Genomic DNA, 16,682 nt, shown 5'->3' on the forward strand with positions numbered 1-16,682 from the left:
TTGAAGGGAGATGTTACTGAAGTCTTAGAGAAGATAAAATAATTGAGTCAGGGTCGTATGGCTGGTAAGCGGCCAATGGATGGTCAGCTAGGTGGTGCAGTGGATAAGAACACTCACTCAAGTCAGCAAGACCTGAGTTCAGTACTAGCTGTGTGACCCTGGGCAAGTCACTTAACCCTGTTTGCCTCAATTTCCTCATCTGTAAAATGAGCTAGAGAAGGAAATGGCAAACTGTGCCAGTATCTTTGCCAAGAAAACCTCAAAAATAGGTCACAAAGAGTCAGACACGACCTAACAACAACTTCAAAGTGGTCAGTGGAGAGTTTGAGCCTTTCTTCCATTTGTGATTCTGAGACTGGCATTTCACCATGTTGCCCAAGGCCTGGAGGCCAGGACTGGCACCAAATTCTTCTGACTTTGAGCTCGAGGCTTCTGACTGTAAATCAGAAGCTGATTTCATTATACCCCAGCTCTCCAAACTATTTGAACAGTATTTGCCTCTACAACATCTCCAGCAAGTGACTATCGAGTCTGACCTCCAATGACAGGGGACTCAATACCTCCTCATGTAGCTCATTCCACATTTTGAGAACATGAAGTGCTGGGAAGGTTTCCTTTGTGTTGAGCTGAAATTGGCCTCTGCAGATTTCCCATCCCATGCCCAAGGGCCGTCTCCAGTCTTCATGATCTATGCCTTGTCACTGGGCCCAGATGGCTCCAGAGGAGAGTGAGGCTGATGATTTTACACAGCCCTCCCTCACTTAAATCAATTCACTTGCATGTCATAGCATCGCCTTCCTGATGTCATGGTCCTCTTCAAGAACAAAGGACAAGCAATCCCATGCCCACTTTGAGGAAGCTGAGCTCTTGGTTTGCCCACTGAAGCACCTTGGTACCCCCTTGGTATTCTATAATTCTGAGTCACACCCAGGAGAAAGAGCTTTCCTTGGGGTGGGGCTGTGGGTGTGTACACCCAAGTGCAATACTGGCTTTTTGAGGACCCATGAGGAGGGCATGTTAGGGGGCAGATGAAAAGGAGAGCATGAGCCCTACCTGATGTCATGACCTGGATAGGGCAAGAAAGGACTCATCCTGGAATAGGAAGGGAAGAGTCCACCTTAGTGTGCTTCATGGACTCCTGGGGGACATTAGCCAGCCAGGCTAGGCATAGAAAATCTTCAGGAATGAGAGTTAAGAACTTTTTCATGGGGTAGCTAGATGGTGCAGTGAATAGAGCACCAGCCCTGGAGTCAGGAAGACCTGAGTTCAAATTTGACCTCAGACACTTGACGCTAGCTGTGTGACCTTGGGCAAGTCACTTAATCCCAGTTGCCTTCTTCTTTTAGGAAGGCCAAAGGATTTCCTAGCATTGTAGGATCTAGAGGTCATCGACTCCAACCTCCTCATTTTAATTATGAGAAAACTGAGACCCAGTGAAGTAATGGGATTTGCCCAAAAATAAATAACCTAAAGAGGCAGTTTTGTAGAGGGCTAACCGCAAAGTCAGGAAGACGTGGTTTTAAGTTCCTCCCTTGGATATAACTAGTTGTATGATACTAGACAGCTCTTAGAACTTCTCCTGACAGCCCCCTAAGACTGCAGTTACAGGCTAGATGCTAAACTGCATTAGTAAAGGAAGTTTCCTTAAAAAAAATTGGTTTGTTTTTCTTACAAGAATTTGTTATCTTTCCCTCCCACTGTCCCCAGCACCAGCACTACCACCATTGAACAATTTTAAAAAGAAAAACCTTGTGCACGGCAGAGAACAAAAGAAAATGCACAAGGAAGCGAAGATGGACAGCTCTCAACACAATGCATAGTATTTATTAAATAGGCCTTCTTGAAATGGAAATCTATTGCGTATATTTTGAATCCTCTCACATTCTGCTGTGCAAATGGCAATTTTTTCTTGTCTTGTATTTAAGTTTCAATATTTAAGTTTATAACATGTTTCTTTTTCTTTTCTTATTGTGTATTTAAGTTTTAGTTTAAGTCTTAAAAATTAAAAAAAAAAACCTCATAACCAACACATGTATAAGTCCACCAAGATAAATTCCCACATTGGCCATGTCCAAAAACGTACATCTCCTCCATGTTAAGTCCATCACCTCTCTGGCAGGAGGTGATGATATATTTCATCTTCAGACCCAAAAGAGGGAGTTTTCTCATCAGGAGTTCCTTATACCAGTGAAATTACCTAGACTGTGGCAAGACTGCTGGTGGGTAGCTTATTTGTACATAGTTGTTCTCATGCTGTCTCCCCCATTAGACTGTAACCTCCTTGAGGGCAGGGACCCATCTCTTGCATTTCTTTGTATCCCCAGAGCTTAGCACGTAGCTGGGCATATTTTATGGTTGTTTGGTTGTTTAAGTTATGTCTGACTTCATGACCCCTTTTTGGGGTTTTCTTGGCAGAAATAATGGAGGAGTTGGCTCATTCCTTCTCTCCTCATTTTACAGATGAGGAAACTGAGGCAAAGAGTTAAGTAACTTGCCCAGGGTTGCACAGCTGAGTAAGAGTCTGAGGCCAGCTTTGAACTCAGGTCTTCCTGACTCCAAGACTGGTGCTCTATCCACTGGGCCATCTAGCTGCTCCTGAGAGCTGGCACATAGTAGGTACTTATTAACTAACTAAAATCTCAGTATTAGTCCAAAAATATGTAATAAATAATCTAGATGTGGGATTCAAATCCTGGTCCCTTGAATCCAAGCCCAAGGTTTTTTCTATTGTCCATCAAACTCTTTGCCTTCCCGCTTCTCTAACAGCAAATCAAGGCACTGGACAGGCAAGACCTGACCTTCATTGTCTTCAGGGACTTTATCATTCAGTCAGACTGGCCTTCTTGCTGTACCTCAAATAATAACCCATCTCCTCTCCCTGCACCTTTTTACATCCTGTTAATTCTCTCTGTCCCTTAAAATTCCTAATTTTCTTTATGACTCAGTTCATGCCACCTTCTACAGGAAGCTTTTCCTGATCCCCCCTAGATGCTAGGGCCTTCTCCCCTCCTCTCAAAAAATTTAACTTAAATATATTTTGTATATACATACACACATATACATATATATAAAAATATATACCTCCCCCCAAGGAGATTATAAACTCCACAAAGATAAGGGATATTTTTCACTTTTGCATCTCAAATGCTAAGCACAATTCTTGGCACGTAGTTGATGCTTAATAAGTGCTTATGCATTCATGAATTGATTGAATCTTATCCCCCTCCCAGACTGGCAGGTGTAAGTGCCCACCTTCCATCCTGAGACGGAAACCACCAGAGTGCCCTATAACAGGTGACAGGAGAAGGGCTGAAAGGCGGGTACGCTTCCAAGAGCCTGCGGAGACGGCTGTGCATGGTATGTATGCAGAAAAGGATGTGGGCACTGGTGTGGGCCTGTGGGAGGCAGTGGATGAAATGCTCCAGATTTCTGGATGTCAAATCCAATGTTCTTTCTACCACCCCCCTCTTTACCTCCTTCCTTTCTCATAGACAGGGCCCCAGGGTCCATAGTCATACTTGTATTATCAGCTCCCACTTTGATAATTTATTAATTTGTGCTGGTAAAATTAAGCCCTCTTGAACCTCTAAAGTGAAGAGAAATCCTGTTTATTCCCAGTCCAATCATCCTACATCTTCCCTGTGCACAGCCCTATACAGCTTCAAATACTTTCCAGCATATTCCCTTTTGAGCTCCGCAGCAACCCTGATGGAAAATCAAGGCAGACGTTATTGTCACCATTTTACAGATGGGGAAACTGAGGGCCAATCAGAGGAAGTAACTTACCCAGCATCACACAGCTCCCCAGTGTTGGAGCAAGGACTGGAAGACAAGTGTTCCAACTCCTAAGCCAATATTCCATCCATTACACTGAGCTTGTTGTTCATTCGTGCCTGACTCTTCATGACCCCATTTGGGTTTTCTTGGCAGAGATACTGGAGCAGTTTGCCATTTTTTTGCACCAGCTTATTTTACAGATGAGGAAACTGAGGCAAACAGAGGTTAAGTGACTTGCTCAGGGTCACACAGCTAATACGTGTCTGAGGTCAGATGTGAACTCAGTTCTTCCTGACTCTAGGGCTGGTTTTCTATCCACTTAGCTGCCTATATTTTTTTTTTATTACCCTGAGCTACTTCTCAATAAAACCAGAAAGTTCAAGGTCTCAAAATGATGTTAACATCTTATAAAATGGCAAATAAGAGTCATAATAGTGACTCTATGTCGTGGTAGAAAAAAATTTAAACCAATATAAATCATTAAGGGAAAATTACTATTACCCTATAGGTAAAACACAGTGCCTCCCCTCAGAGAGGCAGCTAGGTGGACCAGTAAGGAGAGCACTGCCTATTCATCACCATCATCGATTTAGACCTGGAAGCAACCTTAGAGGATTCCTTATTCAGCCCCCTCATTTTACAGGTGAGGAAATTGAAACCCAAGGAGGTTAAATGATGTGCCTGACATTGGACAGGTCAGATCTGATCTCAGGTCTTCGCGACTCCAGGCCCAGCACCCAATACTCTCTACATTCCTGTCTCCATGATGAGCACACATCATGCATTAGTCCATAGGGTCCTGGGACTTAGATCAAAAGGAACCTTAGAGAACATCTCATACTGGGGTTCATCTTTTTTATGTCATGGACCCCTTTGGCAGTCTGATGCAGCATAGCTATGGACCCGCTCTTGGAATTACATTTTTTAAATGCATAAAATAAAATACATAGGATTACAAAGGAAACCAATAATATTGAAATATAGGTATCAAAATGTTATAAAAGCAAGTTCATAGACCCCAGACTAGGAGCCCTTGATTTGATCCAGTATGTTATAGGAAGTAACTAAAGCCCATTGAGTAAAAGGACTTGCCCATGGTCACACAAATAGCAAGTAACAGAATCCAGGTTGAAACTTAGATCTCCCCTTCAAATCCAGAGATTTGTATACTGCACCATGCTGCCTTTCCTAAAGAGAAGTCACTAGAGAGAGAAAAATAACAGATTAGCTTCAATAGTCACCCAAGAAATGAAGCTTGATCTAATACCAAAAATAAAGCAAACAAACCAGTATTGGATAATAATCACTTTAAAGGGAATTAACAATTGTTTTGGCATCGATAAAGAAATATCTGTTATCTTTAATGGGAGTTCTATCATCAATAAAAATGAAACAAACTGATAGCAAAAGTCAGCTACATGGAAAAAGCAGTGGAAATATTAAATAAAGAAATGGGATCAATGGGAAATGAAATTCTCTTGCTGGAAGGCAAATTAGAAGCAACCAAGCGTGAAGCAAAACAAGGTCAAAGGATAACTCAACTGGAAGAAGGTTTGATGACTTTAGAAGGAAAAATGGAACTAGGAGACAGCTTAGAGAAAGAATTTGTTATTAGATTACCTGAAAATGAAAAGAAATAAAGTCTAACCACTGTTTTTCATAAAACTATTTAAGAAAAGTTCCCAGAAATAACAAGATTTCAAGACAACTATAGATAGATAGAATCCACCAGACTTCCTCAGAGAGAAATGTCAGTTCAACTCACCCCAACACATATTGTCCTCAAACATCAAAGATGCCCCAATCTGAATTTCACAGGATTATTCACCCATCATGAGAAAACAGAGAAAAAGCTGGAACATGATGTATAGAAAGTAAAGAAAAATGGACTTCATCTGTGAATATTCTACTGAACTAAACTGAGGAAAATATTCAAAGATAAACAACATATGTTTGATTCCCCACATTTCCAAGTTTCTATAGTAAAAAGACTGACTGGTGCCTTTCATATGCAAATCAACCCAGGAACAAGCCTCCAGGTACTATAATTCCTGGAGAGACCATATTTGAAATGCAAATCACTGGTGACCATGAAGTAAAATTCTGAATCTGTAAATCACTAGAAGGGAACTCTGTGTAAATGTTATATGGGGTTAGCAAAATAACAATAGTCATGTTATGACCTGAAATTATCTCTTGGGGTAGAGGAACAGAAGTGGATGGGAATGAATTATCATTCATGCTCAAAGGGAACAGAAATTCAGAAGGGTTGTTATAGTCTGCTGTGCTCTCGTGGGATGGGAACACAGACTCAGGAAGGGGAACATGTAAATGTTGTACAGAAATAGCAACACTTATGCAGTTAGAGAAGCCTGCAGTTGTATTGTTGGAAGATGAGATATCCGAAAGTACATCAGAATGACCAGAATGTTGGCATGGTTCCTACCCTGGAACCATCACATGGGATCATCCAAACAACAAAGGATTTTTCACAATTAGCAAATGCCAGCAGCAAGGACTTTTTGATTGACAGTTAAAGGTCACAAATGGGCTCCTGGTATCCGGGCGAGGGAGGGAGTGTTGGAAATCAGTTAACAAACAAATCATATTTATAAGCCTAATACAACAAATAACAAAAGTAAATGAAGGATCATGAAGAGGAAGTTTTTGACTATGAAGGTCACAAATACTGAACAAAAAAGATTGGGGGGAAAGGGGAGGGTAAGTAATCTTAAAAGCAACACTGCTAGGGGAGAAAGATGAGAAAGAGAAATCAGTCCAACAGCATTTATTAAGTACCTACTATGTGAGAGGCACTGTGTTAGGTACTATAAAATAAATGAATAAAACTCCAGAAATTGGAGTTAGTGCTTTGTGACAATGTTGAGATATCTTGGGGGACTGCAGGGGCAAGGGTACAAATACAAAAAAAAATTCTTTTTGTGTCAGGCACTGTTCAAAGTCCCTGGGATACAAGGAGTGGGGGGAGAAGCCCTACCCTTAAGGAACATACTAAGGGAGATAAATGAACTAATGCAGAAATTGGGGTTGGTATCTAGATTCAGATTTTGTCAAAGGTTTCGGTTGTCACAGGAAGTGTCTGTGTGCTGGGTGGCTTAGTAGGTGGAGCGCTGGGCCTGGAGTCAGGAAGACCTTGGTTCAAATCTAGTCTCTAGCTGTGTGACCCTGGGCAAGTCACTTAACCTCTGTTTGCCTCCGTCTCCTCTCCCGTAAAATAAGGAAAATAATAGTACCTACTACCCGGGTTGTTGGAAGGATCAAGTGAGATAATAATTATAAAGCGTCTAGCCTGACACATAGTAAGTGCTATGAAAATGTTAGCTACTATTAATTTACACAGAACGTGTGACAAAAAGATATGGGCCCAAATAGAGATTAAAAAAGAAAAATGACTTGCTTATGACTAGACCAAAGACCTAATTATAGAAAAATATTCACATACATGTATAATAATGCAGCATACCAAAAATTGTGGAATGCAGCTAAAGTAGTTCTAAGCAATTTATTTACCTATTAATAAAAGAAAAAAAGATTAAGGCACTCTTTTTAGTTTTAAAAAATTAGACTATCAGCAAATTAATACACTTAAATGAGCACTAAAAGAAATCTTTAAGGTCAAATGAGATTTAACAAAATTTGAATAAAAAAGCCAATTTAACTAATAAACAAAACAAATTTTAAAGGCATTTAAGTTAATAAACTATTACCTATATTAAAAAAAAAGACAAAAGGAAACAAGTTGGCCAGAATAAAAAACAAGAAGGGAGAAATCATAAAAAGTCATAAAGAAATAAAAGAAATTATTAAAGAATACTATACAGTATTATTTGGCAAAAAAATGAGAATGTAAAAGAAATGAATACTGACAAAAATATAAAATACTCAAATATACAAAATACAAAATAAATTATATTGTTAAATATATATTGGAAAAAAACAACCAAGTGAACTCCCCTTTAAGGAAAAAAAAAAACTTAGCAGAACGAAATGTATTCCTGAGTGAATTCTAGCAAACATTCAAAAAATAAATGATCACAAGTTTTAAGAAAAGATGGCACTCTATCCAATTCCTTCTGTGAGACAAATGTGGTTTTAGTATGCAAAACACAGAATCACATGGCAGAGAAAGAGAACTTCAAACCAAATAAATGAATCTAGGTGCAAAAATATTAAGTAAATTACTGGCAAATACAGTATGTCCAAAATTTACTCGCTCATCAAGTGGGACTTACAGGAAGATTACAAGGATAGTTAAATATTAGGAAGTTAATTGGCATGGTATGGTCTCACCATTATTAATCAATATAACCCTAGAAATATTGGCAATAGCAGTAAGAAAAAGGAAAGGATAGGCATTGGCAAGGAGAAAGCAAAAATAGCTCTACTTGCAAATGGTTTGATAGTTTATTTAGATAACCAATAGAATAAACAACAATATTAATGAAAATAACAGGTCAGTATAGGATAACAGGATATGAGTAACAGGATATAAGACAAACCCATAAAGATCAGCGGCATTTCAATATATCACTGATAAACAGCAGGAAAAACATGATAGAAAGAAAATATCCTTTAAAATTACAATGAAGTATATTAAGCATTAGGGAATGAACACATATATGCATATGTCTTATTTAAACTCAATTATAAAACAAACTTTTTATATAAGTAAAGGAAGAACTATATAATTAGGGAGGTAATTAATGTTCATAGGCTGACTTAAATAGTATTGATGATACTTCCAAATTAATATATTTAATCAATTAAATCAAGATATTTCAATTAAATCAAGATATTTCAAACAGCACTATTCCATCTACTAATAGCATGCCTTTAATTAAGAATTAAGCATAATAATAACAAAATTAACATGGGAGAACAAAAATTCAAGTATATCAGAGGAAATTAAGGGAAAGGAGGAAGGGGCACTTAACTCAGAACGTTAATACCAGCTAGCATTTATACAGTCTCCTATGAGCCAGGCACCGTGCTAAGTGCCTCCCAATTATCATTTCACTGAACCAACTGGCTGCTTCCTCATTCCCAAGACTTGAGCATAGAAAAAGATGTCAGAGGCCACCCAGTCCAAACTCTACCTGAACAAGAATTCTCCCTAACACGTAAACATTTATTATCACCAACATATAATCACTCAGTCTTTGCTCACAGACTGTTCATGAGAAGAAACCACTAGTCTTTCTCCCATCAACACTTAATCTACATCTCTGCACCTTCTACCCATCATTCCTAGTTCTGTCCTCTGAAGCTAAGCAGAACTCTTCTAATCCTTTTTCTACACTTTAAATATTGAAAATTGCTTCATCTTTATTGTCTACTATCAGGATTAATTTAAATAGTGCAGCCAGGTGAAATGGTTGAGAGTACATTGGACTTGGGGTCAGAAAGACCTAAGTTTGAATTGGGCCTCAAGCATTTCCTAGTTGTGAGACCCTGGGCAAGTCACTTAACCTTTTTCAGCCTGTTTCTTGATCTCTAAAATGGGGATAATAAAAACACCTACTTCACTGGGTTTGTCATGAGGATCAACTGAGTTAATATATGTAAATTGCTTTGCAAACCTTAAATTACCTATATAAATGCTAGCTATAAATTATTCAATTAAATATGTTGGGGAATGGGTTAGTAATCTGGTCAAAAAAACTGGGACCACACCAACATCTTATACCATAAAGCACAATAAATTCCAAATGGATCAGTGAATGAAATATGAAACACTAAGAGAGGAACATGCATCACTTTTTTTTAAAAAGCTACATAGAATGAGGGAATGTCATAATTGTAAAATAATTAAATTCTTAAATTATGATGGAGGAAATTTTAAGAGCTAAAATAGATGAATTTTATTATGTAAAAATAAAATTCCTTTGCACAATGAATAGCAGTGTATCCAGAAGTAGGAAGAAATGGAGGGAAGTAATTTTGCATTAGTCTTTTCTGATAGAAGTCCAACATTCAAAAATTGTAAAGAACTCATAAAAATGTTTTAGAGTAAGAGCCATTTTCCAATAGATAGTCATTGTATCCAAAAGAAACTTCCTCAATGGATGAAACAAAAACTTACAGCATGAAAAGGTGTCCAAAATATCTAATTCTCAGTGAAATGCAAATGTTTAATTCTGAACTCTCACTGAAATTTATCAGATTGACAAAGATAATAAAAGACACAAAGATCCATGGCTGGCATTGCTAAGGTAAAACAGACACGTTCTCAGCTGCTGGAATCACACGTTCATAGTACATTTTTGGAAAGAATGTAAAATTAGACAGCAAAACAGTGATACACAAACGTGTGTCCCTTTTGACCCATTGATTTCCTTCCTGGAACTGTTCCTCAGGGTGATGATTGACAAGGTGGTGGTGGGAGATGGGGAGGGGGAAGAGTTATCAGTACATGAATATTCCTAGCAGCACTATTTATAACAGCAAAAAATACTAGAAACAAACTAGGTGCCCATCCATTATGGAATTGCTGAGCAAATTGTAGTATATGAATGCAAACAGAAAAATAGTATGTCATAAGACATGATTAATATGAACAATTTAAAGAAGCATCAGAAGATTTATATGAAGTTAGATAAACACAAAAAAGTAGAACCAGGAGAATAATATACACATTGACAACTACATAGTTAAAGTCAACAGTGAGAACAGCAAATTCATCTTATACACACAGTAAAAAAGTTCAAAAGAGATTGGGAAAAAGGGAAGAAATGAATTAAAAACAACATACACATTTTTAATGGGGTCAGTGACTAGGAAGTTTCAGGAGCTCATAAACCCATCCAGTTATTTACAATCTCTTGTCTGTTTCATCTTTCATGCACATGTTTTTTGCCTCTTCTTAGTCCTTTGTTTATATGTTTAGATGCCTATCAATGGAAATCAAAATAAAATTTATATTAAAAAAAAGAAATATGATTTGCAGTTCTCCAGCCCTAATGAAGTATGAGCTATTTTGATTAACTGAACAATCTGGGAAATTGAGCTCATATTCCAATCAAATCCATCGCCATGCCCCATCCCCAACTTCCTTATTCTTTCCTAATATTTTACTCTATGCATCCTTTGCTCCCCCACCTGCCACATCAATCAGTGTCTACGACATTCATTCCCCTCCTTTCCGTCCTCATTTCTACAACCTGAATTCAGGCCCTCCTCAGCTCTTATCCAGATTTTTATAATAACCTCTCTGGTCTCTCTGCCTCCTATCTCTTTAATTTTTCAAAGCTCTTTTAATTAATGACTGAAAAAACATATGTTGGGCATTGCAGAATCCCATGCTTGACTTCACTGTGGGAGAGTCATAGACAGATATGAACCTCCCATTTTCAACACACATTACATCAGAGTCCTGGCCAATGCAGTTAAATTACAATGGTCCTAAATACATTTCAAAAGGATTCTGCTTTCAAAACCCCAGTGAGGTATGCGTAGTCCCTTACGCTCTCTGGAGAAAGGATGCTATTGGACGCGAAGCAAACCAGTAAAACGTCACCTGCAAAAGACTACACTGAAGGTGTCAAGCTCGTTGGCCCACCAGGCATTTGGCCAACTCCTGAGTGGGGCCTGAAGCAAATAAAAATGTAATTGGGAAGTCTTTAACAAAAATAAGTACAAAACACAATATAACATTAAAAAAGAAAAGGCAGTAACGTCACATAGCTTTTGCTAAGGGACCAATGAGAGTAACACCTGGAGTTTGGAGATCAGTGTGGGCCAAAGCAGTCATGAAATGGTTCCCTTAGGTTGCTAAGGGGCACTGGGCCTGGAGTCAGGAAGACCCGAGTTCAAATCCAGCCTCAAACACTTACTAACTGTGTGACCCTGAATAAGGTGCTTAAACTTTATCTACCTCAGTTTATTCAACTGTGAAATGAGAATAATAGCATATAGATAATAATAACAATGCTTAACAAGATGCCTGGCACATAGTCAGTTCTTCGTAAATGCTTGTTCCCCTTTCTGAAAGAGGTGGATGTAGGAAGGGGAGAATTCAGGTAACTGAAGTAAGAGTGGGAAGCCCCACCTCCCCATGCCCCAGTATTAGGCCCCACTAAGTTTCAGCTTCCTGATAGTCCTGCAAGATCCAAAATTATCCCTTTCTCTTATTTACACTTGGTCAAAATCCTACACCCTAATGGATGTTACTGCCAGCCATCTGAAAGCCATTTATAAAGTCATTTATAATAATAATAATAAAATATATATATATATATATAATAAAGCCATTTATAATAAAAATTTGTACCTACACAGAGGTGCAAATGATTGATGAGAGTTCAAAGTAAGCCTTCCTGGTATGGTGCAGATGAAAAGAAGCCTAGAGAGGGCAAGGAATTAGGTACTCACGGGTAACAAGACATTAAAACAGGTCAGAGACGCTTTCCCTAATCTGCCGACATGTAGGGCTTACCTCAGGAGTCGATCCTGTAGACATTGGCTTCATAGACAAGAAACTTGTAAGAATCAATGTCATGGAGTAGAAAGATGCAAGAACTGGGAGTCCAGAACCTGAGTTCTAGAACCACCTTTCCCATTTCCTAGGCTTGAACTCTGATTCAGAGCCAGCTCTGAAGAGAAACTCACTGCTCCCCAGAGATAAGGAACCCAGACTGGGTTTGGAGAAGAAGCTCAGAGGAGAACTTCAGTTTCTCCATCTGTAAAGTGGAGATTTCTTAAAGGATCTTGGGGTTATTGTGAGGAACAAATGAGAGAATAAATAGTAAAGCTTTTTGCAGATTACAAAGTGCTGGACATACAAGAGGGATTTTTACAACTTTAGTGCACTTGACACTTAACAAGCATTAAATAGAGGAAGGTAGGTGGTACAGTAGATAGAGCTCTAGTCCTGGGGTCAAGGAGACCTGAGTTTAAATCTGGCCTCAGCCTCTTAGAAGGTGTGTGGTCCTGTTTGCCTCAGTTTCCTCATCTGTAAAATAGAGATAATAATAGCAGCTACCTCCTAGGGTTACTATGGGCTCCAATGAAATAATAATTGTAAATCTCTAAGCACAGTGCCTGTCACATAGCAGTCATCAAGATAAATGCCATCTGTTATTCTTGTTACCGTGAAAAGAGGATTGTACTTGGAAGGAGGAGACCTGGGTCTGATGTGTGATCATGGACCAATCATTTGACCCCTCAGAGGCTAGTTTCCTTCATCTTCATCTGTGTTACTAACCACCACTGGGCCCGCAGAGCTGGAGGCACGTGCCCCTCTCCCTGGATCTATTCACTTCTTCAGACTCAGTTCAGATTGAGTTTCCTGAAGCAGAAACCTGACCTCTAAATGACAAGGGTTGGACTCCCTTTTTTCACATTTTCCCTAGTTACATCCCTACCCTATGTGGCCGGCTGGAGTCAGGAAGGAAAGATTTACACACGTGTCACACTGAACTCCTGGTTACATTTAAAATGGGGCTAGTACTGCTACATTATCCACCTCACAAGTTTTTTTGTGAGGAAAACACCGTCAAATGTTATATGTGAGTTCTTACCGTCATTATTTTTGATTGTGTCCTATCTCCTTCCTAGACTCTAAGCTATGAAGGCAGGAACTGTGTCTGACCTAAACTTTACATCTCCCCAGCCCTGAGCACAGTCTTATGTATAGAGCAGGTGCTTAATAGATGGTTATTGTATTGCATTTTTAATGTTGCCATTCTAATGCTGTCTAGTATGGTGGAATGACCTCTTATCTTGGAGACAATTGGGATTTGAGTTCCAGCCAGCTCTGACACTCGTCAGCTGTGTGACCTTGGGGTAGTCACCTCACATCTATGACCCTTAGTTTCCTCACCTGTAAAAGAGGACCAACATTTGCAATCCCTACCTCACAAGGCCATTGTGAGAAAAGTATGCTTTTTTGTAAGCACCAAAGTGCTCCAAGAGTGGTTATTATTAGAATTATGGGATCTAGGAATAAAGAGATGTAAGAAATCATCTAGCCCAGCTCCCTCATCTTTCATATAAAGAAGGGGATGATCAGAGAGGGACCTTCTTAAGGTCATGAAAAGTCACAGAATTGGGAGGCCAATTCAGTTTCTCTCCATATCAAGTGTTTGTTTTACCTCCAATATACTACAGCCCCATCCCACCTTTCCCCAGTTATAGGACATGTGTTAACACTCTTGTCTTCTGTTTCAATTCCTAGACATCTCCTGCGTTGACACCATCATAGGTAAGTGCTGAGTTCCTACCTAATGCTATTCCCTGCCTGACTGGCTTTGTCCTGGAGCCAGCTCTGAAGAGAAACTCCCTGCTCCCCAGAGATAATGAACCCAGACTGTGTTTGGAGAAGAAGGTCAGAGGAAATCTTGCCCCATTCCGCCCTGCTCCTTGTTCCCACACTGCACAGGAGACCAAGGGCCCAGGAAAGGGCTTCCCCCACCTTCCCACCTTACCAGGTCATCCTCACTCAGATCCATACCAGGTACTGTGGGAGATAGGAGAGAAAGAGGAGAGAATTTTAGGGATTCTAGAAGAAGGAAGCTCAGAGACCATCTCATCCAATCCCCTTGCTTTCTAGATGAGGTCTAGAGTAGAAAAGTCAAGGTCAAACTCAAGGTCACACAAGAAGTAGCAGAGACAGTAATTGAATTTTTTCTACTCATCAAGACACAGGCTGTGCCCTCATACTTCCAGTGAATGGGAAGACAAGCTTTACCCACAGTAATCCTTGGAACAAGACAAATTGTAGCTCAGAAAAAATAGCACAGAATAGAATCTCAGAGAACTCAGCGGCGGAAGGGTAGGGAATGGGTATTTATATAGAATATACTCCGTGCCAGGCACTTTACAGATGGCATCTCATTTCATCCTTGTAACAACCATGCGAGGTAGGTGCTATTATTATCCTCATCTTACAAATGAGGAAACTGAGGCAAACAGAGGTTCAGTGCTTTGTCCAGGATCACACAGCTAGTAAGCATCTGAGGTCAGAGTTAGACTTGGGTCTTCCTGATTCCAAGACCCAGCGCTCTATCTGCTGTACCACCTAGCTGCCCTTGCCTTCTTAGTCCAGCCTAAACCAACTTCTTAAAGAGGCCTATTCACTGAATAGGCATTACCTCACTCTAAGTGAAAGGACCTTAGCCTTAAAGGGCCAGGGTCTCCCACTGCATCCTGGGCCTCCTGGTGAATATCAGGCCACTGGACCCAGATGGCTCTGAAGAAGAAAGTGAGGCTGGTGACTTTGCACAGCCCTCCCTCACTCAAATCAAAGTCAACTGCAAGTCATGTCATCATTTCCCTGACGTCATGGTCCTCTTCAAGAACGAAAGACAAACACAACAACAACAACCAGCCTAAACCTATGCAGGCAAGCCCTCTACGACATCCCTCATAAGTGGTTGTCCAGGCTCTGCATGAAGCCCAATTCACTTTCAGGTGGGTCTCATTGTGAGGCAGTTTTCCTGACCTCAGACCAAAATCCACCGTTTCATTCAATTCTGCAAACATTTATTAAACAACTGCAAATTGCTAAACCCTTTATTAGGTGTTAGGGATACAAGACCAAGTTCAAGCTTGGAGGGAGTTCCAAAAATATCCCTTTCTTTGGCTGCCCCCACCCAGAGTTCCCTGGTGGTAGTGTTGTTCGGTCATGTCCAACTCTTCATGACTCTCTGAACCACAGCACACCAAAGCTGTCCATGAGGTTTTCTTGGCAAAGATACTAGAGTGGTTTGCCATTTCCTTCTCCAGAGGATAAAGGTAGTAAACAGAGGTTAAGTGATTTGTTCAGGATCACACAGCTAGAAAGTGTCTGAGACTGGATTTGAACTATCTCCCCAACTCCAGGCCCAGTGTTCTGTCCACTAAGTCACCTAGCAATTCCCTGGAAAACATCTCGAAATACAGCTCTGTGTCTAGGTCTCCAAAGGTGTTAATTAAAGGACACCCAGTGCTATGCAAGCAAGCACTCAAGATAATGTGCATATTGGGTAAAAAAAAAGTATAACTCACAGTAGCCCATAATAGCAAATACAATTCTCCTCTTTTTCTGATAAATTCCACCTTTCACTGAGGCCTCTGCAGTCACCCCACCCTTACCCCTACTCTTAGTACCACCTTGTAGTTTGGCCTTCACAGGGTAAGGAACTTAATTCGCCAAGCATTTATTGAGCACCTAATGTATGCCAGTCACTGTGCATTAGAGATGATTTGAGATTGCTTGGAAAACAGCCCCAGAGCATTCTCTGGAATTTTACTTTTGCCACAGAGACCTATAAAACGTCCAACCTATAGGCTTGTACTCCTCCAGAAGAGAAGTGTACTTGGGGTTTCTAGAGACTTACAGTGTCCAAAAAACTTACAGAACCACAGTCTCTTCCTCTCTACTGTCATGGATTATATATTTTCTTGCCACTCTTCAAATTGTGGAGCCACATATTTGATTCTCTTCTCTCTCCAAGAGGCTGACATTGACCAGGGACTCCCCTTCTCCTTTGAACTGGGCCCAGGAACTCCCACTACTTGGCCATGCAGTTTTCCTCTCCGGGGTATGTTTCACTACCACTTGTGTTTGCCCCTGCCTCTCCAGGATTGGGTCCAGAACTCCATAGACCGCCCCCCCATCTACATCTGTTGAATTCCCTCCCTTCCTTCAAAAGCCAACTCAGATGCCCTTCCTCTAAAAAGCTTTCCTAACACTCACCAACCCTATCCCACCCCAAACACACAAAACCTGTGTGAGCACGCAGATTTCTCATTCCACTTTGTCTGGCTCTCCTTTGCTTTTTGAAGCACATACTCAGGAGCAATTTTCTCAGTCCCAACTCAGACTATCAAATCAGCAAAGCTGCTCCTAATCTCCTCAGTCTGTGACACGCTCTCCCACAACTGCACAGAGAATCCAGGGGAAA

General features: G+C 40.1%; 1 protein-coding gene across 4 annotated transcripts in view; it reads left to right on the plus strand.

The window, feature by feature from the left end:
- C3H14orf180 (chromosome 3 C14orf180 homolog) overlaps positions 1-16,682 on the plus strand; it is a 43,579-nt gene that overhangs the window by 24,081 nt on the left and 2,816 nt on the right. Inside the window, exons 4-7 of one of the 4 annotated variants that reach the window (XM_036748315.1) lie at positions 3,231-3,357; positions 4,286-4,420; positions 13,973-13,999; positions 16,233-16,319. In XM_036748315.1, coding sequence (XP_036604210.1) covers positions 3,231-3,357; positions 4,286-4,420; positions 13,973-13,999; positions 16,233-16,319 — 376 coding nt within the window. The remainder of the gene's footprint in view (positions 1-3,230; positions 3,358-4,285; positions 4,421-13,972; positions 14,000-16,232; positions 16,320-16,682) is intronic. The other 3 variants (XM_036748317.1, XM_036748316.1, XM_036748318.1) reach the window with 3 other exon arrangements.

Source organism: Trichosurus vulpecula, chromosome 3, assembly GCF_011100635.1.
Source record: "Trichosurus vulpecula isolate mTriVul1 chromosome 3, mTriVul1.pri, whole genome shotgun sequence".
In the NCBI taxonomy this organism is placed as follows: domain Eukaryota; kingdom Metazoa; phylum Chordata; class Mammalia; order Diprotodontia; family Phalangeridae; genus Trichosurus; species Trichosurus vulpecula.